The 25,216-nt window shown below is 33.1% G+C and overlaps 1 protein-coding gene and 1 long non-coding RNA gene across 2 annotated transcripts; both read left to right on the plus strand.

The window, feature by feature from the left end:
- Positions 1–371: 371 nt before the first annotated feature.
- On the plus strand, positions 372–4,005 carry LOC107891652 (uncharacterized). Its single transcript, XR_001682271.2, has 2 exons — positions 372–1,137; positions 2,667–4,005. It is a non-coding gene; the product is annotated as an uncharacterized lncRNA (long non-coding RNA).
- Positions 4,006–21,174: 17,169 nt separating this feature from the next.
- Positions 21,175–24,979, plus strand: LOC107913462 (FT-interacting protein 7). Its single transcript, XM_016842056.2, has one exon. The coding sequence runs from the start codon at positions 21,585–21,587 to the stop codon at positions 24,678–24,680; it is 3,096 nt and encodes a 1,031-aa protein (XP_016697545.2). The 5' UTR covers positions 21,175–21,584; the 3' UTR covers positions 24,681–24,979.
- The last annotated feature ends 237 nt before the right edge of the window (positions 24,980–25,216 follow it).

The raw sequence follows: 25,216 nt of genomic DNA on the forward strand, positions 1-25,216 counted from the left end.
AAATGAGTGGCGCTATCATGCGTTCCCTTTTTCTTGCTATCGAGAGAGATACCTTCTTTGTTTATTTAATATATAATAATACCTTTCTTTTGCCTTGCAAGGCACCTCTACTTTACCATATTCTTTTATCATTTATTTTCCTCCTCCCTAAATGTTTGCATCAATTAATTAATTATTATTATATTAATATCAATAAAATTACTCTCATTTTCCTTTTTTTTTCAAAAAAAAAAAAGTAAGGTTGGATTCTGTTCCCATATACACAATATATATTACAATAAACCATAAAATTTGATGCCTAAAACATGAGCGGGTGAATATATAAAATTCCAATTGTAATGGAGGCCCACTATTTGTGTCACCTCTGAGTTTCCCATGGCCTTTGATCTCCCATAAAAAGAAGCCTTAGAAGAAGACAACACCATACTTCCAAAAACCAACAGCCTTTTTCATTATTTTAAGCTTATAGTGACCTGTCTATCATGTGCTTTTTCCACATTTTATGTTTTTTCTTTCTTTCTCTTTTCAAATTGCTTTTAACTTCTTCTCTTCCTTTCCTTGTCTCTCCCCATCTTGGCTATAACTATCATTCATTTATTTACTTCATTTGTTTCTTTGAGCAAGAGAGAAAGAAAAAGAAAAGAAAAAGAAAGAGAGAGAACATCATCACATATAGGCAAAGAACTTGAGTGTTTTTGCAGCTTTGTTTTGATTGCTTGAATCATGAGAAATCAAAAAGAGAGAGAGAGAGAGAGAGAGAGAGAGCTAGTTAGGGTCATTGAAAGAAGGAACAAAAGAAAAAGGGTGTTTAGAATGAAGCTCAAAATCCAAGATACTTCTCTCTATGTCTCTCCGTTATGTTCCTTCTGTCATGTGATATATTTAGTGACGCTTATATCGCCGCTAATAATTCATATATGTTGGAAGGGAAAAACTGAGAAAGTAGTGTTTTGTTGAAGAAGAAAAGAGGGTGTATGGAATGAAGTTTGATCCAAGATCCAAGATCCATCAATCATCTTTCTTTTCTAAGTCATGAATTATGATGATATTAATGGATCTCGGACCAGGCTTCATTCCTCACACCATGCTTTTCCATTACTCCATCACTTAACCCAAACCCCCTATCTCAAAACCCAGGTTTGAATATATATATATACACACATACACATCAGAACTTTATTCATTTTTTTGCCACTTTCTCATAGATTTGATTTTGCATATTTAACTTCTTTGATGTTTTATAGAATTAATAATAACCATGTGTGTTTTTTTTCTTTTTTGTTGTTGTTGTTGATAAGGTAATAGATTTTTAATTTCAGTTATCGGGATGATCAATACAAATGTTTCTATCTTATACATACATGTAATATATATGTATAATGTTTCCATTAAGACTAATTATTGGATTTCTTTCATACATATTTCAGTCTTTTCCATTTTCCTCCTTTAGAATATTCCAAGACAAATGATATAGGACAATTATCTATATCAAGACAAGAAAAATGATGTTTCATAAATATGTACATATATGTTTATATCAGACTGTGTCTTTCACATTAATTTATGGATTCATGAAATATTTGTCTTCCTATATTCATTTATTTCAGGACATATATATTAGAAATAATGTTTCTCTTTGTATTCTTATTGTAGACACTTGCACATGCATGTTAGATAGAGAAAAATTATATAAACCCTAACGGTATTATTCAAGTTTTATGGAATAAGGTATAGAAGAATAGTTTAAGAACGTAAGTACAATTATGCTGGTACATATAATTACATGTCACGTAATACCATACTTTCACGTACGCAGTATGTTAGGAATTAATATTTAGGATTAACTGTACATAATCGAAAATAACATTTCTAAAAGCATTTAGAAGGAAAAAAAATTCTTGTTTAATTACCTATGGATTATCATTACTTGTTGTTACCAATATCACATAGTTTATTTGGCTTTCAAGTGAAGAAATTAGTTTATCTATAATCCCCATCCCCCACCTTTTTTTCATCTTTAACTCACTAGGTAGCAAATCCATTTCAGTTGTACTCATACTAAATTTCTACTGTCAAAAAATAAATCACTCTTTTAAATATTGTGTATGACGATGGTTTTCTGCAAGCTTGTTTGAACTAAATTAGATTGGTTGGATCAGAAGTCAGTTGGGGTATTAATACGAAAAAATGTATTAATTTTTTTAATAATTTATTTAATTAAACTGGATGGACTGATGAAGCGATAACTTGATTGATTCAATTATAAAAACTTTGGTTTTATGTTAATAAAGGTTAGTTTCGACCCATGATACCTAGCTGTTATATCTTGTGGAGAGGGCTTTATAATAATATTTATTTTCTTTCATTTGTCTCGATATATGCCAACAAAGATTTAAGCAAAGTCATTTTGCACTGCAGTAGTTGAAAATTTCTCTTTCATTTAGATGCTGGTTGGTTGTTATTTTTCAAAGAATATGAACAGGCTAGGTTTTTAATTTTTAATTTTTTGCTAAATAGTCATGATAATAATATATTTTTAATGTTATCCAAATTCTTTATTTATTTATTTTTAATTTTTAATATATTTTTAATTTTTAATTCTTTCTCTCCATGATGTTACTTTTGTTCTCTTATTAAGTATACTGTTGACAAGGCTTTATCTACAGGTGATGGTTTCGCTGCAGTCAGACACGAGTCTGAAAGATTCTCCTCCCCAACAACGTTACTTTCAGCCATTTAAAATCGAGTTTAAACCAGTTTTTGAACTACATAACAAATTATTCATATATATTATATAATTTAATCCTATAAATATTAAATATTTATAATATTATGGTATAGCATTAAAAATATACCAAAGTTGTCAATGTTTAAAATCGATTTATTGATTAGTTATCTGTATAAATCCAAATGCATGTCCTATGAAAGAATTTAGATATAAATACTAGGTCAAAATTTGGGTCTGAAAAAAAAATAAACCCCCTTATACTATGATCGAGTTTGGGCTCCAATTATCATGGTTAAAGCTTAACCCAATTCATTTTTCAATAAAATATATATATAGTAAGTAATATATAGTATAAAAAATAAATATAATAATATAATGTAATTGTCTATGTTTAAAAATTTAATAAAATATTATCATATTCGACTCCCATCAATGGAATTTATCTAAATATATTTCAAATTTTAATTTGATTGTGTTCCATATTAGTTTCATTTTAGTTGTAATTATTCTGACATGTATTCTCTTGTGATTGTACCTATAGCAGCGCGGTTCACCTGAATAGGAATCTTATTCAGGTCTCATGCCACTTTGTACGGTAAAACCAAAGTTTGGTTGGAATGAATCTCATTCCATGGATGGACCTATTATGGGTCTAAGAATGGCCATTCTTTGAGGATATCTTAGAATGACTACTACGGGTCTCCATCGAATAGAAAAATATATATATACAATTCTACCTTCATAAAAAATAAATCACAAGCCCAGCAAAAAAGATAGAGGAAATGATGAAGAAGAAGAAGAGAGGCTGAGTCGGACATTGGAGACAGAGTCGAGAAAATACCCAAAAGAATCATAAGAATTACCATGCTCTTCAAAACACAAGCATGCAAACATGCATGTTCCTCAAAACACAAACTCTCATATGGTGTTATTGCAATAGACTGTTATGTGGATCTTGTAGATAAAAGAAAAACAAAGATAGAAAAAGAAGGAAATCTTCATGAATTTTGGTTGGAACTGTTTTTGGATGATTCAAATCTTAATTTTTTTGTGAAAAAAGAAAACCAAAATAATGGGGGAATGGATTTCTAGATTTTTTTTTCTGGAAGGAGACTATGAATAAGATGAACATATGTATTCCTTTTTTTTTTTTAGAAGATGAAGTAGAAAGATGGTTGGGGGGTTTGTATGAATAATAGAGAGGATTTTTTATTTAATATATTATTATTTAATAAATATTTATATTAGATATTATATAAAAATCAGTAATTACTATATTGTTAATCATGTTGTGTTATTTTATCTTGTATTTAGTAAATTATTAAAGTGCATATATTCATCATTCGAGTTTTTTTTTCTATTACAAATCTATTTCTCCTAACTAAACACATGAATGTTATTAGTATACTCATTCCATTCCATCAAACTAAATTATTGTTATGTCTATTTAATCCCATTACAGTCCTATTTTATTTTAATGAACCAAACGTACTGTAAAATTCCTTTAAAAAATTTTAATAAAATGAAATTACATACTAAATTATTATATATTAAATAAAAAGTAATATATATATATTTAAATGAGTTTGACTTTGTTATTTACAAATTTTAAGATTTATGTTTTGGATTGGACTAAACTTGAGTTATAATGTATAATGTTAATAACTTATAAGGGATTACATATATACACGCAATGCTTACTTCTATTTATAATCTTTCTAGTTCTTAAATTAAAGGAAGAAATGTGCCCGAATACACATCCTAATAACAATTTATTAGAGATTAAATAAAAGCATGTTTTTATAATCTTTAAAAAAATTACGAGTATTCAGACAAATTTTAATGCCATATTTTATGGATTTGATATATATATATATACTGATCCTTATAAAATATCCTACCAACATGTGGTCACCACATTTTTTTTATATCTATTACAATCTAATTTTTTTTCACATCACCATCAAGTGATTATATTTTTAATTTTAAATTGTTGCCGTAAATTTAATAAAAAATTTTAATGATATTATTATTTTAATTAAATTTTTAAATTTTAAAAATAAAGAAATTTAATTATAATATTCAAAGAATACATAAATTTAAAGTATTATAATCTTTAATTTTTTACTCTATTTTATCCAAAACAACAATTAATCCGAGCTGAAGCATGGGTAGGAAACCATGCAAGTGAAACATCGTAAGCGCATGAAACAAATCAACTGATCCATACAGGAAGGTGATGAAATGTAAGTCGACACAACTTTGCTTACTTCACAATGGAGGGGCACTTTCATTTTAGTAGAATTCAAATTTAGATATTTGAGTTTAATTTTAATATTTAATTTAGTACTTAAATTTTTTCAGTTTAATACTTAAAGTTTTTTTTTGTCTCGTTTAAGGACTTGAGTTTAGTTTTAATATTTGTAAGAGTTGATACTCAAATTCTTCTTAAAATAAAATATAAGTGGTAAGATAGGAGGATCCACGAGGACAAAGGCTGAGGGCACAGGTTGCACAATAAGAATCCGTATAGAATTTACTTCCTCTATTTGATATTGACTTGAATAAGGTGTTTAAACCTTACTGCGCGCATTACTTCTATTAGATGTTGATTAGAATAAGGTTTTTAAACCTATAAATAGGCGTAATCTATACTCCTTGTAATCATTCGAATTCGACATAGTAAATTTTCTTTTCCTCTGCCCGTGGTTTTTTTTTTCTGAAAGGGTTTCTACTAAAATCTATGTGTTATATTTTTCTTTTCTTTTTTATTTACGATACACTGTCGTTATTGACATTCTATTTATAATATTCAATTTGATACATGAGTTTTTTTTTCCCAATCAAGTACCTATATTTTTTTTACTAGAGCACATATGTCAAATTTTCGTTAGGTCACATTATGTCATTTGGTTTAAGTATCAAATTGAATATTAAGACCAAACTCAAATACCAAATAATATAGTAATCCTTAAAAATAATATACTCACAGTTAATGACAATAACTATCTTAGTTTCGACAAAAGAAAAAATCGAAATCAATGTAATGACGGAAGGTTTCCAAGGTAGAGTAGGTTAATAAGAATATTTGTAATCAGCTTAAATAAAGTTATTGATTCATCCTAGTAGCAAATAATCAACACACACCTCAAATAATTCCCCAAAATTACTGGTGACTTCAAGTCAACAAAAGAATACATATGGAGCTAGCTTGAAGTTTTAGCATATTTAAAGCTCAAGTAAAATAACAAAATTTTATCCAAATGGTAAAAATATATATAATTTATTATAAAAATGTCCACTAGAATAATCTTTTATTTTTCTATACTAAAAAAATTTATGAGTATGAAAGGCCAAGATTTTGGATCACATTTTCTTACATTCTCCAGATTATGGTACAAACTGATTGTTTACAAATCTTTAAAGTGTTAATTGATGATTGCGGATATAATAATAAAACGGTTCATCAATTTTCTGGAGTAACCTCACATATTTTTGTTTACTTAGCCCTTTAATGTTAGACTCTTTAATCAGTACAAAAAGGGGTTTTAGGATAATTAAGTGTTGGATCGGATTTAAATTTTACTCCTTTCTTTATCACATTATGTCTTTTTCCATCTTTATTAATGCTATTCTCTTCTCTTTTCCTAAAATAAAACAAATATCACTAAAAAATAATCTTTCACTTCAAATTTTATTTTTTTAAATGTTTTTTTTTATCACCCACAAAGAGAGTGTGATGAATACAAGCATAAATTTTGAGAATTATTTTTTTTCCTTTTTTCTTTTTTTTTATAAACGACGAGATTAGGATCTTTAATTTTGTCTTATATTAAAAATTCCACCATTAAATCAAACAGGGGCGAAGTCAAAATAATTTTTTAAGGGTGTAATGAAATTTTAATTTTTTATAGTCTATATTTTTATTTTTTAAAGAATTAAATCAAATTTTTATAATTTTAAATAATTTTATCTTTACTAATTTAAAATTTAAAATTATTTTAAAAGACTTAAATAACAATTTTTATTTTAGGGGGCCGGTCTACTGACCCCTAGAATCAAAAGCATGTTTTAATTGATCGAAATAGATTTAATAAAATTAAACCAAAATTGAATAAAACATGATAGCTCAAATCAATTTCCAATTTTCGAAAAAAATATCTTAAACCTAGAAAGAAATAAAACCTTCTCACAGTAAATTACATAATTATTTTACTTTTATTGCCAAAAGTTAACATGTCATCAGTAAAGGGGAAAAAAGGGAATTCAAATGCTTAGACACCAAGGAAAAAAAACTTCTGATTTATATAAAACCCCCCATTTGAGCCACCAAATGACTTGCTTTTCAGATATCAATATTTTTCCACCTGTATCAATTACGTACTCTTCTCATACAAAAACTCACTTTTTGTTTTCAAGATGTATATGCCTAATAAAAAATTATTTAGAAATTTAGCCTACATTTCAAATTATTTAAAAGATTGGATTATTCTTTTAGAAAGTAGACGGTGAATTTTCTGGAGTTACAATATGGGACAGTTCTTTTATAATTTAAAAAATAATAGTTAAAATTTTTTAAAAACAAAATTCTAAACCTGATTCAGCAGATGCCTTCACTTGATTTATTAATAGAAATCTCTATTTATGGAAGTAAAGATAGTAAATTATTAACTCAAACATAAGATAGAAAATTAATTCAAAAACAATTTAAAATTAGGATAATGATAATAACTAATTTATTTGAATGTTTCAAATCTAAGACTACATTATTACCCTCACCCAAGATTGATGGTCTGTAGAGAAACAATCTTGGATTGATGATGACAAAAAAAAATGCAAACAATTGATAGAAAAAAAGGTGCACTTTTGTCACACCCGGATATCTTTAAGGACCCAATTAGGGAGGAAATTTGAGACCTAATTGAAAGAATGGTAAGTTGACAGACTCTACTAGAAAATTAGGGAAAGATTGTGAACTAACGAATAAATAGTTGAGTTTTAATTCTGGTTTGTTTAGGGTTGAATCAATTGGTTCTATAGTAGGAGATAAAATGATTGACGGCGATTGGTTAGAAGAGTTTGATAGACCGTCCGTAGAAGTTATATATATAGGTGAAAGAGGAGGTTTGGGAAGAGGAGAAAAATCCTCCTTAATTTAGTATGTAAATCCCTTTCTTATATTTGTTTTGTCTTCTTTGGATAAATTAATAATTCAAAAATAATTTAAAACTAGGATAATAATAAGTAATTTGTTTGAATATTTCAAATCTAAGACTACACTTTTTTTTTTACTTTAAAAACATTTTGTTTAATTGTTTAAAAAAATCTCTAAGCGAGTCACATCAAATGACTAATGCAACATGGTGGCGACACATACATTTCGAGTCTGGAAAGAAAAACATTAGAATATTTGGATAGAACATGTCCTAAAGTACCAAGCCCCCTCCCCCCAAAAAAAAAGAAAGCTTAAAATTATGGTAAAAAAATATTTTTTTCTCTCCAATTTTATTTACTTAAAATAAGTATTCATCCCTCAAATTTACTTTCAAACTCTCCACTCACTCTATTGTAGAAGTAAGGATTTTTATTTTGAAATTTATAGTTTAAATTTTATTTATTCAAGAAATAATATTTTGTTTGTAAATTTTTCTTTTAATATAATAATTAAATTTAGTTGTTTTTATAAAATAAATTGTATTCAAGTTTAAATATCAAGGAGGTTAGTATCAAATCTTTTATCATTCACATAATTTTGTATTTAGAGCTCAACATTTTATAGGTGTAAGTACAAAATTAAGCAAAGGTTATGAGCATATCATAAATGCACATCAATTAAAAGATAAAAAATAGGATAGCAAGATATTGTTTTGAAAAAAAATTTAAAACTCTGATTTTTCCTTAAAGTTATTTTTCGTTGCGTTTTCCAAACCCGTTTTTCTACAAAAAAAATACCGTCTAAAAATCCACCCACGAGAAAAAAATTCCAACTTCATGATTGGATGCACATGAAGTTGCAAGATCTCCTATTTAAAGCTCGTTATGATTGAATGTACAAATTGCAAAACTTTAAAATTGTGGGTAAGTATAACTCTACAATGTTTAGGATAAGTACTCAATTAAAATTATTGTGAGAATATTACTAATGGGACCTTGTTAAAAAAAACTTTTTCAACATTTCATGCTTCAAATGTGTTCCTATAGTAGTATAAGATTGTGAAAAAGTTTTAAAATATCTTCTAAATTAATATTTCATTTTACTTGTAGTTGAATAAAATAGTGAACTATTAAATGAAAAACTGTATAATACATCCTACTAGAGTTATTTTATTCCCTAAAGGGAATGCAACAATACATAATAAATCTGAAAGACAAGGTATTTGAAGTGGATGTAGTAAGTTGCACTATAATAGTAAAAAGGGGTACTCATAATAATTCTTCTCACCACTAGAAGTGAAAATGAAGATACTGTGAAGACAGATAATAAGATTGATATTAAAATTGAAAATTAATAGTTCCATATTATGATATCTAAAGTAATAAACACTTAATCAAAATTGTACCTTTTCGATTCGTATAAAATGAGCACTTCAAGTAGTCTTCTCCGCTATTCTCATGCCCATGTTTGTGAATTTGGGCTCGCTTCGAATTAAAAAAAATTCAAAAAAATTACCAGTGGGTAATTTTACAATCTCTCTAAACTTTTGGGTCAAGTTGTAAATTAGAAAAATATCTCTAGAAATTTTCTAGAATAATCTCTTCAGAAAATTTTCTCTCTACAACTTTCTCTTGAATTCAAGTGTGTGTAAATAATGACCCAATGGAGAGTTTAGAGATTTCAACTATGATTAAACTTAATAACTTTAATATTAAATTTAATATAATATTTATCAAGATAACATTATATTAAATTAAATATTAAGATAATAATTTTAATATTAAATTAATAAATTACTATTAAGATAATTAAGTTAAATTTAATATTAAAATATTATTTTTTTTGGAATAATTAATCTGAAATCAAATTCTCGAGTAGAATCCAGTTCACTTTAATATTAAATTAATGAATTACTATTAAGATAAGTATTAACTTTAATTTAATATTAAATTATTAAAATATTATTATTTTTGAGATAATTAATCTGAAATCAAATTCTCTGGTAGAATCCCAATAAGAGTGTAACTCTTCCACTACTCAACCACTGACAACCAACCGTCGCCGGCCACTGGGACACTGCCGTTGAAACTACCGACACTGCTTTGTTCGGTGATGCAGGTGCGGCAAGCTTATGGCACTCTAAGTTGGTTTGGATGTTGTCAGTTTGGTCTGGGTCAATGAGGACTCGATCAATCTAGTCTAGCCACCAATTGGATTGTCAGCCCAGTTTCACATACTGGCCCGATTCGACTAGTTTTTTTGGGTCTTGGTCTCAGTTTTTGGCTCTCGGGCCCAATTTACGATCTCAGGTCCAAATTTCAAGTTCAATTACCCATTAGGCCAATTGTCTGACTTGAAAATTGACTTTGAAAAATATCATATTAATTTTAATTAATTTGAATAATTTAGTTTTACTTGATCAAAATTAGTTTTTCCAAAAATCACTTAGATTTTCTATATTAATTTTTAAGAAAATTCTTTAATCAAATTTTCTAGTTGAACAATTCTCACAACCACCTAATTTAATTCCACATCGAATAAATCGACTCAATTAAATTATTCCCAAAGTTATAGAATTTACTTCTGATTCAAATGTAGTCTGATCGAGCTTTTGTTGAGCTAGCGGAGGGACTAATCAAACATATACAATTAGGCTCTAATGATTGCAATTATGTCCAGAAGCACCGTTTCAAAATTTCGTAATTACTTAATCATGGAGTTAGTTTGTAACACCCTTAACCCGTATCTATCGCCGAAATAGAGTTACGAGGCATTGTCAATCAATATACATCAAATAGCATACATAACTCATACATTTGGTTGTGTTGGATAAGTCAATATACCCTACAATTTTGGCACGACCTAGAACACGGCCTAAGACACGGGCGTGTCTGGAGCCGTGTGAGGCACACGGCCTATTCACACGGGCGTGTGACCCTTGTATGTTTGAAAATTTTCTAAGTTTCTAAAAATTCTCGTATGTTATCGGTTTAGTCCCGAACCACTCTTAAAGTATGTTTAAGGCCTCGTAGGCCCTAATAAGGGACAATGTGATTGTGTTGAATGGTATTTGAGTATGAATGCATAAATGTATGAGTTATGTATGCTATTTGATGTATATTGATTGGTAATGCCTCATAACCCTATTCCGGCGACGAATACAGGTTAGGGGTCTTACACAGTCCACAAGAAGTGCTATGATTGAAAACTCATTATTGCATACTCTTTACAAAAGCAATTTATCCAACTGTTTTGTCTAATGACCTCGTCACGTGTGTGTTACCCTTATATGATATCCTTGATTCTTTTGAGTTAAATCTGTTCACTCAATACAATCCTATTTTATCTCATTGTCACCATTGTGTCTTCTTAATGATTAATATGATCACTGTCAACAAATGACTATGATAAATTACTCGTTCGAGAACAAGCAACCCGTGGCCACATCCATAATTATCAATCCACACAATGTCAATGAGAGGATATAACTCTTTAATTGAGCTATGAATTCCACTGTTGCTAGTAAAGCCATGCTATACACAAGTCATGTTCCCAACATGTCAGCTATAGACTCAATCATCTTTAGAGCATAAACCTCCATTTATATCAAAGCACATGAGTTGCATACGCATGGTCAGTGACTAACTTAGGATTTAGAATTTAGGTAACTCACGATGTTCAATGTAGATGTTTCTATCTTATACATACATGTAATATATATGTATAATGTTTCCATTAACACTAATTATTGGATTTCTTTCATACATATTTCAGTCTTTTCCATTTTCCTCTTTTAGAATATTCCAAGACAAATGATATAGGACAATTATCTATATCAAGACAAGAAAAATGATGTTTCATATATATGTACATATATGTTTATATCAGACTGTGTCTTTCACATTAATTTGTGGATTCATGAAATATTTGTCTTCCTATATTCATTTATTTCAGGACATATATATTAGAAATAATGTTTCTCTTTGTATTCTTATTGTAGACACTTGCACATGCATGTTAGATAGAGAAAAATTATATAAACCCTAACGGTATTATTCAAGTTTTATGGAATAAGGTATAGAAGAATAGTTTAAGAACGTAAGTACAATTATGCTGGTACATATAATTACATGTCACGTATGTTGTTCCAATAGGGTCGGAAGCGTGTAAATTATTATACTAAAAAATCACACAAAGTTCAATTCCCAGGAAAGAGAGGTGGATCACATGGATCTCTTAAATACTAAGTCTTTCCTTAGACAGAATATCCCTTCTATAGTAATTTAATAGCACAATTAAATACTACTATTATACCCTCAAATATTGAAAGAAAAATAGGACAAGAAAGAACACAAGAGTTTTAACGAGGTTCGGTAAATTATACCTACGTCCTCGGGCACTAACACCAGATGATAACTTTACTATCTCCAAAGTATTACAAACAAATAGAATTCTTTAAGAATTCTCAAATGGGAGAAGAGAGAAAACTAAGAGAGAAAGATTGGTTGGGATGGTTGAAATGAAAAATGAAAAGGCCTATTTATAGTTGAAGTTCAGGGACTAACTTGCAAATGGCCTAAAAAATTAGGGACCAAAATTGCAATTATCCCATTCAACTTTTCAACATTCGGTGCAACTTGCTCAACCTTTTTAACAAGTTGCTTCCTACCTTTGTTGACCTTTCAACAATCTCCACCTTGAAGATTTGATTAGGATAATCACATCTTCACACACTTCCTTCAACTCCCCAAATTCGATAAAGTTATCTTTTGTAGTGCCTCTAAATGCGCTCTCGAGCGCCATACACCTGTAGGTGCTCAAATTCTCAGGATGTTAATCAAGTTCAAACAATGATTAAACTTGATTGTTGTTACCACTTTGGTCATCATATCTGCGGGATTATCTGCTGTCGGAATCTTCTGAAGTAGAATTTTTCCTTTTTCAAAGACTTCCCGCACAAAGTGATATCTTACGTCGATATGCTTGGTTCTTGAATGATAGACTTGATTTTTCGCTAAATGAATAGCACTCTGACTGTCACAATATAGACTAATGTGACTTTGAACAACTCCCAAGTCTTTCAATAATCCATTAAGCCAAATAGCCTCCTTAACAGCTTCTGTAACTGCCATATATTCTGCCTCTGTAGTAGACACAGCTACTGTAGACTGTAAGGTAGACTTCCAACTCACTGGGGCTTTCGCAAGAGTAAACAGATACCCCGTAGTTGAACGACGTTTATCTAAATCACCAGCAAAGTCGGAATCAACATATCCAACTACAAACTGACCAAGTGCTTCATCCTGTTCAAAAATTAAACCAACATCTACGGTTTTTCGAAGATACCGTAGAATCCATTTCACAGCTTGCCAATGTCCTTTTCCAGGATCATGCATATACCTGCTCACAACTCCAACAGCTTGTGAAATGTCAGGCCTCGTACACACCATCGCATACATCAAACTCCCAACTGCATTAGCATATGGGACTTTCGCCATATATTCTCTTTCATCTTCAGTCTTCGGAGATAATTGAGCACTAAATTTCAAATGAGAAGCAAGTGGGGTACTTACATGTTTTGTGTTTTCATTTACACCAAAACATTGTAATACCTTTTTCAGATATTGCTTCTGATTTAAACAGAGCTTGCCTCTCGGTCTATCTCTACTTATCTCCATGCCGAGAATCTTCTTGGCCTCACCTAGATCTTTCATCTCGAACTCTTGATTCAACTGAGCCTTCAGCTTATCTATCTCATTTTGGCTCTTCGAAGCGATTAACATATCATCAACATACAAGAGTAGATAAATGAAAGATCCGTCATGCAGCTTCTGCAAATATACACAATTGTCATATTTGCTTCTTGTGTACTTCTGCCTTCTCATAAAGCTATCAAATGGCTTGTACCACTGCCTCGGGGATTGCTTCAATCCATATAGCGATTTGTTAAGCTTACAAACCCAATTTCTACCACCAGCATCTGTGTATCCTTCGGGCTGAGTCATATAGATCTCCTCTTCTAACTCACCATGCAAGAAAGTCGTCTTAACATTAAGTTGAGCTAGCTCCAAATTCAACTGTGCTACCAAGGCCAACAAAATTCTAATGGAGGAATGCTTCACAACAGGGGAAAATACATCATTGTAGTCAATTCCCTCCTTCTGAGCGTAGCCTTTAGCTACCAATCTTGCCTTGTAGCGAATATCCTTCTTTCTAGGAGATCCATCTTTCTTTGCGAATACCCACTTGCATCCGATTGCCCTTTTACCTTTCGGTAATTGCGCTACCCACTTGCATCCGATTGCCCTTTTACCTTTCGGTAATTGCGCCAACTCCCAAGTATTGTTCTTTCGGAGAGACTGCATTTCTTTATCCATGGCGCTTTTCCATTTATCACTTTCTAAGCTTTGCATTGCTTCTTGATAAGTGATAGGAATATCATCAACAACGGGAAGGGCGTAGGCCACCATATCAGTAAATCGAGCAGGTTTACGAATTTCTCTCCGTGGCCTTGCAACTGTAACTGGTTCTGGTGTACTTAGTGGTTCTTGGGTCAGAACCTCTTCAACCTCTAATTCCTCCATTGTGGCTGGAGAATTAGACTTATTAACTGGGCAAATCTCCATCTGCTCAAACTCCACCTGTTTTGGAGTACACTCCACCTGCTGTGTAGTATTGCTCGTCTGAATATCTTTATTTGCTACCTTTTTCAATGTCGCAGATTCATCAAAGGTAACATCTCTGCTACAGATCATTTTCTTTGTGCTTAAGCACCAAAGACGAAATCCATTCACTCCAGAAGTGATTCCCATAAAGAGAGCTTTCTTTGCCCTCGGATCTAACTTTGACTCCTTCACATGGTAATATGCAGTGGTTCCAAACACATGTAAGGAATCATAATCTGTAGCCGATTTTCCAGACCATACCTCCATAGGAGTTTTTCTTTCTAATGCAGATGATGGCAAACGATTAACAAGATGGCCAGCGTATGTCACAGCCTCAGCCCAAAATTGCTTGCCCAACCCAGCATTGGACAACATACATCGAACTTTCTCCAGCAATGTTCGATTCATACGCTCTGCCAATCCATTCTGCTGTGGTGTATCCCTAACTGTGAAGTGTCGAACAATACCATACTCTTGGCACACATCGAAGAACTGATCACTTTTATATTCCCCTCCATTGTCCGTCCTAAGCCGCTTGATTTTCTTGCCAGTCTGGTTTTCAATCATAGTTTTCCATTTAAGAAAAACTCTAAGCACTTCATCCTTAGTTCTCATGGTATACACCCAAACTCTTCTGGAAAAGTCATCAACAAAAGTAACAAAGTAGTGTTTTCCTCCCAATGAAGGTGTCTTGGAAGGCCCCCACACATCTGAGTGAACATATTCCAAAATACCTTTTGTATTATGGATAGCAGTACCGAATTTCACTCTCTTTTGCTTTCCCAGAACATAATGCTCGTAAAATTTTAATTTGCAAGCCTTTGCACCTTTCAACAATCCTTGCTTTGGCAGAATTTGCAAGGATTTTTCGCTAGCATGTCCCAACTTCATATGCCACAACTGTATTGAGTCCAATTCTTTGTTGCCGGAAGCTGCAGCGACTGCTCCAATAACTGTACTACCTTGGTAGTAATACAAGTTATTTTTCCTGATGCCCTTCAATATCACAAGTGCGCCAGATGTCACTTTCAAAATCCCATCTCTCATAGTAACAACTGAACCATTGGATTCCAAGGCTCCCAATGAGATGAGATTTTTCTTCAAACTGGGCACGTACCGAACATCAGTCAGAACTCTGGTTGACCCATCTTTATTCTTTAATTGGATTGAACCTATCCCAACAGTTTTACAGGCATTGTCATTGCCCATATAAACAACTCCTCCATTTAGTTCTACTAAATCAGAGAACCACTCCCGGTTAGGGGACATATGATAGGTACAACCCGAATCCAATATCCACTCATCTGAATAGAACGACGATGATGATGCAACCAGTGATAGTTCAGAGTCACTAGTATCATGCTTAGCAACACAAGCATCTACAGTAGCTTTTCCCTTATTCTTCAGCTTTGGACAATTTTTTTTCCAGTGGCCTTTCTCATGACAAAAAGCACATTCATCTTTCCCGAGTCTGGACTTTGACTTTGATCTCCCTTTTTGAGTTTTCTTCCGAGTGTATGAACGACCTCGGACTACTAAAGCTTCTATATCTCTGATTGAGTTTTTCTGTTTTTCTTTCTTTCTCTGTTCATAACTGTATAAGGCCGCACAGACTTCGCTCAGAGATATATCACTCCTGCCATGAAGTAGAGTAGTTTCTAGGAACTCAAACTCCTCAGGAAGTGACCCCAACAGCATTAAAGCCAAATCTTCATCTTTGAATGTCTCATCCATATTCACCAAATTAGTGACTAACTGATTAAATTTGGTGATGTGATCATTCATTGTGGTACTTGGGACGTATGTGAAGCGAAACAGTCTTTTCTTCAAGTGGAGCTTATTTTGACTGTTTTTCTTCAAAAAAATTTCTTCAAGTGCCACCCACAACTTATTTGCAGAAGTCTCCTTTGAAAAAGCATACCTCTGCTCTCGAGAAAGGCATGATCGAATTGTGCCACATGCCAACTGATTGATCGCCTTCCAATCTTTCTCCTGTACATCATCTGGTTTCTCTTCATCAATGGCAATGTCTAGACCCTGCTGAAAAAGGGCATCTAGAACCTCACTTTGCCACATACCAAAATGGCCCGTGCCATCAAAGATCACCACTTTTGAGTTTTCTTCATAATCTTTCAATATACTTAAGGAAATCTTTTCTGATGTGGAAGATCAGTTTAAACTGCAACCACAGAGCATACTACGATTAACCTTCGGCTCTGATACCACTTGTTGTTCTAATAGGGTCGAAAGCGTGTAAATTATTGTACTAAAAAATACACAAAGTTCAATTCCCAAGAAAGAGAGGTGGATCACATGGATCTCTTAAATACCAAGTCTTTCCTTAGACAGAATATCCCTTCTATAGTAATTTAATAGCACAATTAAATACTACTATTATACCCTCAAATATTGAAAGAAAAATAGGACAAGAAAGAACACAAGAGTTTTAACGAGGTTCGGTAAATTATACCTACGTCCTCGGGCACTAACACCAGATGATAACTTTACTATCTCCAAAGTATTACAAACAAATAGAATTCCTTAAGAATTCTCAAATGGGAGAAGAGAGAAAACTAAGAGAGAAAGATTGGTTGGGATGGTTGAAATGAAAAATGAAAAGGCCTATTTATAGTTGAAGTTCAGGGACTAACTTGCAAATGGCCTAAAAAATTAGGGACCACAATTGCAATTATCCCATTCAACTTTTCAACATTCGGTGCAACTTGCTCAACCTTTTTAACAAGTTGCTTCCTACCTTTGTTGACCTTTCAACAACGTAATACCATACTTTCACGTACGCAGTATGTTAGGAATTAATATTTAGGATTAACTGTACATAATCGAAAATAACATTTCTAAAAGCATTTAGAAGGAAAAAAATTCTTGTTAAATTACCTATGGATTATCATTACTTCTTGTTACCAATATCACATAGTTTATTTGGCTTTCAAGTGAAGAAATTATTTCATCTATAACCCCCATTCCCCACCTTTGTTTTTTCATCTTTAACTCACTAGGTAGCAAATCCATTTCAGTTGTACTCATACTAAATTTCTTCTGTCAAAAAATTAATCACTGTTTTAAATATTGTGTGCGAGGATGGTTTTTTGCAAGATTGTTTGAACTAAATTAGATTGGTTGGATCAGGAGTTAATTGGGGTATTAGTAAGAAAAATGGTATTAATTTTTTAATAATTTATTTAATTGGACTGGATGGACTAATGAACCGATGACTTGATTGATTCAGTTATGAAAACTTTGGTTTTAGGTTAATAAAGGTTAGTTTCGACCCATGATACCTAGCTGTTATATCTTGTGAAGCGGGCTTTATAATAATATGTATTTTCTTTCATTTGTCTTGATTTATGCCAACAGAGGTTTAAGCAAAGTCATTTTGCACTGCAGTAGTTGAAAATTTCTCTTTCATTTAGATGCTGGTTGGTTGTTATTTTTTAAAGAATATGAACAGGCTAGGTTTTTAATTTTTAATTTTTTTTGCTAAATAGTCATGATAATAATATATTTTTTAATATTATCCAAATTCTTTATTTATGTTCAGAATTTGTGATCACTTTTCTCCACGATGTTCTCTTATTAAGAATATTGTTGACAAGGCTTTATCTACAGGTGATGGTTTCGCTGCAGTCAGACACGAGTCTGAAAGGTTCTCCTCCCCAACAACGTTACTTTCAGCCATTTAAAATCGAGTTTAAACCAGTTTTTGAACTACATAACAAATTATTCATATATATTATATAATTTAAACCTATAAATATTAAATATTTATAATATTATAGTATAACATTAAAATATATCAAAGTTGTCAATGTTTGAAATCGATTTATTGATTAGCTGTGTTATCTCTCTTAATCTAAATGCATGTTCTATGAAAGAATTTAGATATAAATATTGTCAAATTTTGGGTCTGAAAAAAAATTAAACCCCCTTATACTATGATCGAGTTTGGGCTCCAATCATCATGGTGAAAGCTTAACCCAATTCATTTTTCAATTATATATATATATGGTATAAAAAAATATAAAAATATAATATAAATATTAAAAAATATACTAATTTTCTATATTTAAAAATTTAATAAAATATTATCTTATTCGAATCCCATCATATATAATTATTATCTATGGAATTTATCTAAATATATTTTAAATTTTAATTTGATTGTGTTCCATATTAGTTTCATTTTAGTTGTAATTATTCTGACATGTATTCTCTTGTGATTGTACCTATAGCAGCGCGGTTCACCTGAATAGGAATCTTATTCAGGTCTCATTCCATTCTGTACGGTAAAACCAAAATTTGGTTGGAATGAATCTCATTCCATGGAAGGACCTATTATGGGTCTAAGAATGGCCATTCTTTGAGGATATCTTAGAATGACTATTACGGGTCTCCATCGAATAGAAAAATATATATATACAATTTTACCTTCATAAAAAATAAATCACAAGCCCAGCAAAAAAGATAGAGGAAATGATGAAGAAGAGAAGAGAGGCTGAGTCGGACATTGGAGACAGAGTTGAGAAAATACCCAAAAGAATCATAAGAATTACCATGCTCTTCAAAACACAAGCATGCAAACATGCATGTTCCTCAAAACACAAACTCTCATATGGTGTTATTGCAATAGACGGTTATGCGGATCTTGTAGATAAAAGAAAAACAAAGATAGAAAAGAGGGAAATCTTCATGAATTTTGGTTGGAACTGTTTTTGGATGATTCAAATCTTAAGTTTTTTTGTGAAAAAAGACAACCAAATAATGGGGGAATGGATTTCTAGATTTTTTTCTGGAAGGAGAGTATGAAGAAGATGAACATGTATATTTTTTTTAGAAGATGAAGTAGAAAGATGGTTGGGGCCGGGGTTTGTATGAATAATGGAGAGGATTTTTTATTTAATAATATTTTATACTATATATTATATTAAAATTAATATTATATAAAAATAAGTAATTACTATATTGTTAATCATGTTGTGTTATTTTATCTATTATTTAGTAAATTATTAAAGTACATAATGAATAAGGTGTTTCAACCTTACTGCATTACTTCTATTAGATGTTAATTAGAATAAGGTTTTTTAAACCTATAAATAGGCTTAGTCTATATTTTTTGTAATCATTCGAATTCGATATAGTAAATTTTCTTTTCCTTTGCTTGGAGTTTTTTTTCCCTGAAAGGATTTTCACATAAACTCTGTGTGTTATATTTTTCTTTTCTTTTTCTTTAATTACGATATATTGTCATTATTGACATTTTATTTTACAATATTCAATTTGATACCTGAGTTTTTTTCCCAATCAAGTACCTATGTTTTTTTAACTAGAACACATATATCAAATTTTCGTTAGGTCACATTATGTCATTTAATTTAGGTATCAAGTTGAACATTGAGACCAAACTCAAATACCAAATGATATAGTGATATAGTAGTCCTTAAAAATAATATAGCCACAGTTACCGATAATACATTAGTTTCGACAGAAGAAAAAATCGAAATCAATGTAATGACAGAAGGTTTCCAAGGTAGAGTAGGTTAATAAGAATATTTGTAATCAGCTTAAATAAAGTTATTGGTTCATCCTAGTATCAAATAATCAACACACACCTCAAATAATTCCCCAAAATTACTGGTGACTTCAAGTCAACAAAAGAATACATATGGAGCTAGTTTCAAGTTTTAGCATATTTAAAGCTCAAGTAAAATAACAAAATTTTATCCAAATGGTAAAAATACATAATTTATTATAAAAATGCCCACTAGAATAATCTTTTATTTTTCTATACTAAAAATCTTTATTAGTATGGAATGCCAAGATTTTGGATCACATTTTCTTACATTCTCCAGATTATGATACAAACTGATTGTTTACAAATCTTTAATGCTCTCTATTTTTCGATTTGTCTAAGTTTGTAGATTTCCGAAATGTCAATTTCAGAATTTATCTTTTCATTAAATTTGTTAAAGTAATAATAAAATGGTTCATCAATTTTCTTGAGTAACCTTATTCTATACAAACCCTCACATTTTTGTATATACTTCCTTGAAAAACCCCACTTTTTTTTTTTTTACGAAATGCCAAACTGATTCTCATGTATATTACTTTAGACAAACAGAAATGCCAAACTGATTCTCATGTATATACTTCCTTGAAAAACCCCACTTTTTTCTTTTTTCTTTTTACGAAATCATCAATTTCTTCGTATACATAGTTTTAACAGCTGCTCACTTCTATATTATGAAACTATATAAAAGCAGAAACGACTCTTTTGTCAAAGATATATAAACAATTTTCACATATAATAAAAAGGGCTTTAATTTGGTTTTCAAGAATCCCCATCATTTTGTTTGAAACATAAATTTTGCTCCACTACTCGGTTTCAAAAAAGTGAGGAAAAAGTAGTAATGGTAGATCCCCACTGGCATGAGGCTACAAACTAGAATTGCCCTACATGTTCCAATCAGGGTTTCATTGGATTGCGAGAAAGGAAAAAAAAGAAGGGGCGGTGTTGTTGCTGACTACTTCAGCACTGGTAATCGCCATTTGCTACATCATTGTCAAATTACCCCCTCTCATAAAACAAAGATTGGCACCGACTTCTAAAAAGGAAAGAGCCTCATCTTTGACAAAAGCTTCCTTGATTCCATCACCCTTTGCCTTCTTTATGCTGCTCAGCTCATCATCTACTCCACATGATGCTTTGTTTAAACATATATGCTGCTAAAGCCTAAAGGACGGTCAAAAGCAAAAGCTTTAAAAAGAACCCTAAGAATCTTTAACTGTCATGGTATTTCTAAAAGAAAAGGTCTTGTGTCTCCTTCTAGGTTAAGCTATTATGCACCTTTAAATCTCTTTACCTTTCACACTATTTAACATCTCTCAATAAACCCAGGAAAAAAACCCTTTTCCTCTCGTTATAAACCCAGAAAAAAACTCTTTTCCTCTCGTAATGTATTATATTTGAAAATTAAGAAGGAACAAGAAAAAGAGATTTTGATTTTTTCTTTGTTTTTTCATGGCGACGACTCAGAAACTTGTGGTAGAAGTGGTTGATGCACGTAATTTAGTACCCAAAGATGGTCACGGGACGTCGAGTCCTTACGTTGTGGTCGACTACTACGGACAAAGGAAGCGAACAAGGACGGTTACCAGGGACATAAACCCTACATGGAACGAGGTTCTTCAGTTCAATGTCGAAAAACCCTCTGATGTTTTCAGTGACATGCTTGAGCTTGATGTTTATCATGATAAGAATCATGGGCCAACTAGTAGGCAAAATTCCCTCGGAAGGCTGAAGTTGAGTTCGGGACAGTTCGTTAAGAAGGGTGAAGAAGCTTTGATTTATTATCCTTTGGAGAAGAAATATTTGCTTAGTTGGATTCGTGGTGAGATTGGTTTGAAGATTTATTATGTTAATGATGTGCCGCCACCTCCTCCTCTGCCTGTTGAGGAGGCGAAAGCGAAGGAGGGAAAGGTGAAGCCGCCTTCAGATAATGCAGCGGCCCCTGTGCAATCTGACCAACAACCACCGCCAGCTGAGGTGAAGCCTGATGACAATGCTGCAAGTCCGCCTGCGGACGGTGAGTCCGTGAAGGCTGTTGAAGCTGCGTCAGCGGGAGAAGAAAAGGGTGAAGCTGAAGGCGAGAAGCCAGCAGAAGGATATGATCAGGTGGAGCCAGAAGCAGATTCGAAATCCGTACAAGCTGATGATCATGATGATGATATTGTACTTGATCCTACATCAGCTAACTGGGTCCCGCCGCCACAGTCGGGTATCATGGCATCAGTTACATCCGGGTCTATTCCGGAAATCAAAGTTACACGAACCACCTCTGCTCCGCCGCCATTCACACAACCAGCAACCCCTGCCAGTTATGCTTCCTCCGTGGACCCACCTGATCACACTCGAATCGAACGATCCTCGTTTGATCTTGTTGAAAAAATGCATTATGTTTTTGTCAAAGTAGTGAAAGCAGGCAACCTACCCACCAATGGAAGCCCCATCGTTAAGATCGCCGCCGCAGGTTGCCACGTGACATCAAAACCAGCTCGAAAAGCTAAGTATTTTGAGTGGGACCAAACATTTGCCTTCGCCCGCGACACACCAGAAACTTCCTCGTTTCTAGAAGTGTCTGTTTGGGCCGATGCGGGTGGCGCCAATTTCTTAGGCGGGGTTTGTTTCGATGCGACGGAGATTCCTTTACGAGACCCACCGGATAGCCCCTTGGCACCTCAATGGTATAGGTTAGAAGGAGGTGGAGCTCATAGAGGTGATCTAATGCTTGCTACTTGGATCGGAACCCAAGCTGACGAAGCATTTCCTGATTCGTGGAAATCGGACGCCGTCGGTAACCTTGTGAGTTCTCGTGCCAAAATTTATCTCTCTCCTAAGCTTTGGTACCTTCGAGCTTCCGTCCTTGAAGCGCAAGATATTTTGCCATTGACGGCGTTGAAAGAAGGTTCATTTCAAATGAAAGCGCAATTGGGATTCCAAGTGCAGAAAACTAAAGCTTCTATTTCTCGTAACGGAAATCCATCATGGAATGAAGATCTCATGTTCGTAGCCGCCGAGCCATTTGCCGAACATTTAATATTCTATCTCGAGTACCGCCAACAGAAAGGACCAGTGACACTAGGAGTCGTCGGAATCCCGCTGACCTCCATTGAACGTCGTGTCGATGATCGAAAAGTGATATCTCGATGGTTCAATCTCGAGGATCCAAAAAGTGATAAGAAAGGCTACAAAGGCAGAGTACATTTGAGCCTATGTTTTGACGGTGGATATCACGTGATGGATGAGGCGGCGCACGTCTGCAGTGATTACCGGCCGACTGCAAGACAGTTGTGGAAACCACCAGTCGGGACACTTGAGCTTGGGATCATTGGTTGTAAGAATTTGTTGCCGATGAAAACTATAAACAGTAAAGGGTCTACGGATGCATACACCGTGGCAAAATACGGGTCGAAATGGGTCCGAACTCGTACAGTGTCCGATTCTTTAGATCCAAAATGGAATGAGCAGTACACGTGGAATGTATATGATCCATGTACGGTGTTGACAATAGGTGTGTTGGATAGTTGGGGAGCATTGGACATTGACAGTGGAAAAGAAGCCACGCGTCCCGACTTCCGCATGGGAAAAGTACGAATACGTGTATCTACTTTGGAAACGGGTAAGGTGTACAAAAATACATATCCGTTGGTGATGTTGGGTAATAGCGGGGTACAAAAAATGGGTGAGCTGGAGGTGGCTGTAAGGTTTGTTCGTGCAGCTCCAACACTAGATTTCTTACACGTGTACTCTCAGCCTTTGTTACCGTTGATGCACCATATAAAGCCTTTAGGAATGCCCCAGCAAGAGATGCTGAGGAGCACATCCGTGAAAATCTTGGCCGCGCACTTGTCGCGATCAGAGCCACCACTGAGGAGTGAAGTGGTCCGTTACATGCTCGATGCCGACTCACACACGTTCAGCATGCGAAAAGTACGTGCGAATTGGTCAAGGATAGTCAATGTGCTATCGTGTTTGATTGATATGGTACGGTGGATAGAGGATACACGTATGTGGAAGAATCCAACGGCTACGATACTTGTGCATGCATTGCTAGTGATGCTGGTGTGGTTCCCTGATTTGATCATTCCCACGTTGGCATTTTATGTGTTTGCGATTGGAGTATGGAACTATAGGTTTAGATCAAAGGAGAAATTACCCCACTTTTGTCCTAAGATGTCATTGGCAGACAGCGTGGATCGTGATGAACTCGATGAAGAGTTCGATACAATGCCAAGCACCCGATCACCGGACATTATACGCACGAGGTATGATAAGTTACGCGCGATTGGTGCACGTGTGCAAAACATATTGGGTGATGTCGCCACGCAAGGCGAACGTGTTCAAGCATTGGTGACATGGCGAGACCCACGTGCGACGGCCATTTTTGTTGGATTATGTTTGATGGTGGCATTCGTGTTATATTTGGTACCACCAAAGATGATAGCAATGGCATTCGGGTTCTACTATTTCCGGCACCCGGTATTTCGGGATCAGATGCCGTCACCGGCACTGAACTTCTTCCGAAGGCTTCCATCTTTATCCGACAAAATAATGTAGGGTTGAGGGTGAAGTGAAGGGGCAGTTGTAATCATTTTTCCTTCAAATCTTTTTGTTAGTTTGACGTGCAACTTACATACATATAATCTTTTTCTTGGTAAGCAAAAAAAATGGTGTTATGAAATAATAAATAAGTTAGAATTGTATGATAAAAGTGAAGAGTATAGTTTTATTTATTTATTTTAATTATCAACCATATTACTACAGTAAGGTCTGTGTTTATTATTGGGTTACAGCAACCATTGATGAGAAGCCTGAATATTTGGAAGTAGTATTAGAATGCAGAAAGGTTTTGTTTATCTCAGTGTCTTTTTTTATTTTATCTATCATAATAAAAGAATGGAAAAGCAAGCCGCAAATAATCAATAACAATAGCTGTTTTGAAACTAGAGTTGGTAAATTCAATTGATTGATTTCCAAAACCAACTCAAAACGGGTTTAACTTAATTTGTATCTACACCACTATACTAGCCAACTCCTATAGTTGTGGTTCATATTCCTAATACCCAAATTCTATCCCACTCCCTTCTTGGGCT

This window comes from Gossypium hirsutum, chromosome A11, assembly GCF_007990345.1.
Source record: "Gossypium hirsutum isolate 1008001.06 chromosome A11, Gossypium_hirsutum_v2.1, whole genome shotgun sequence".
NCBI lineage: Eukaryota > Viridiplantae > Streptophyta > Magnoliopsida > Malvales > Malvaceae > Gossypium > Gossypium hirsutum.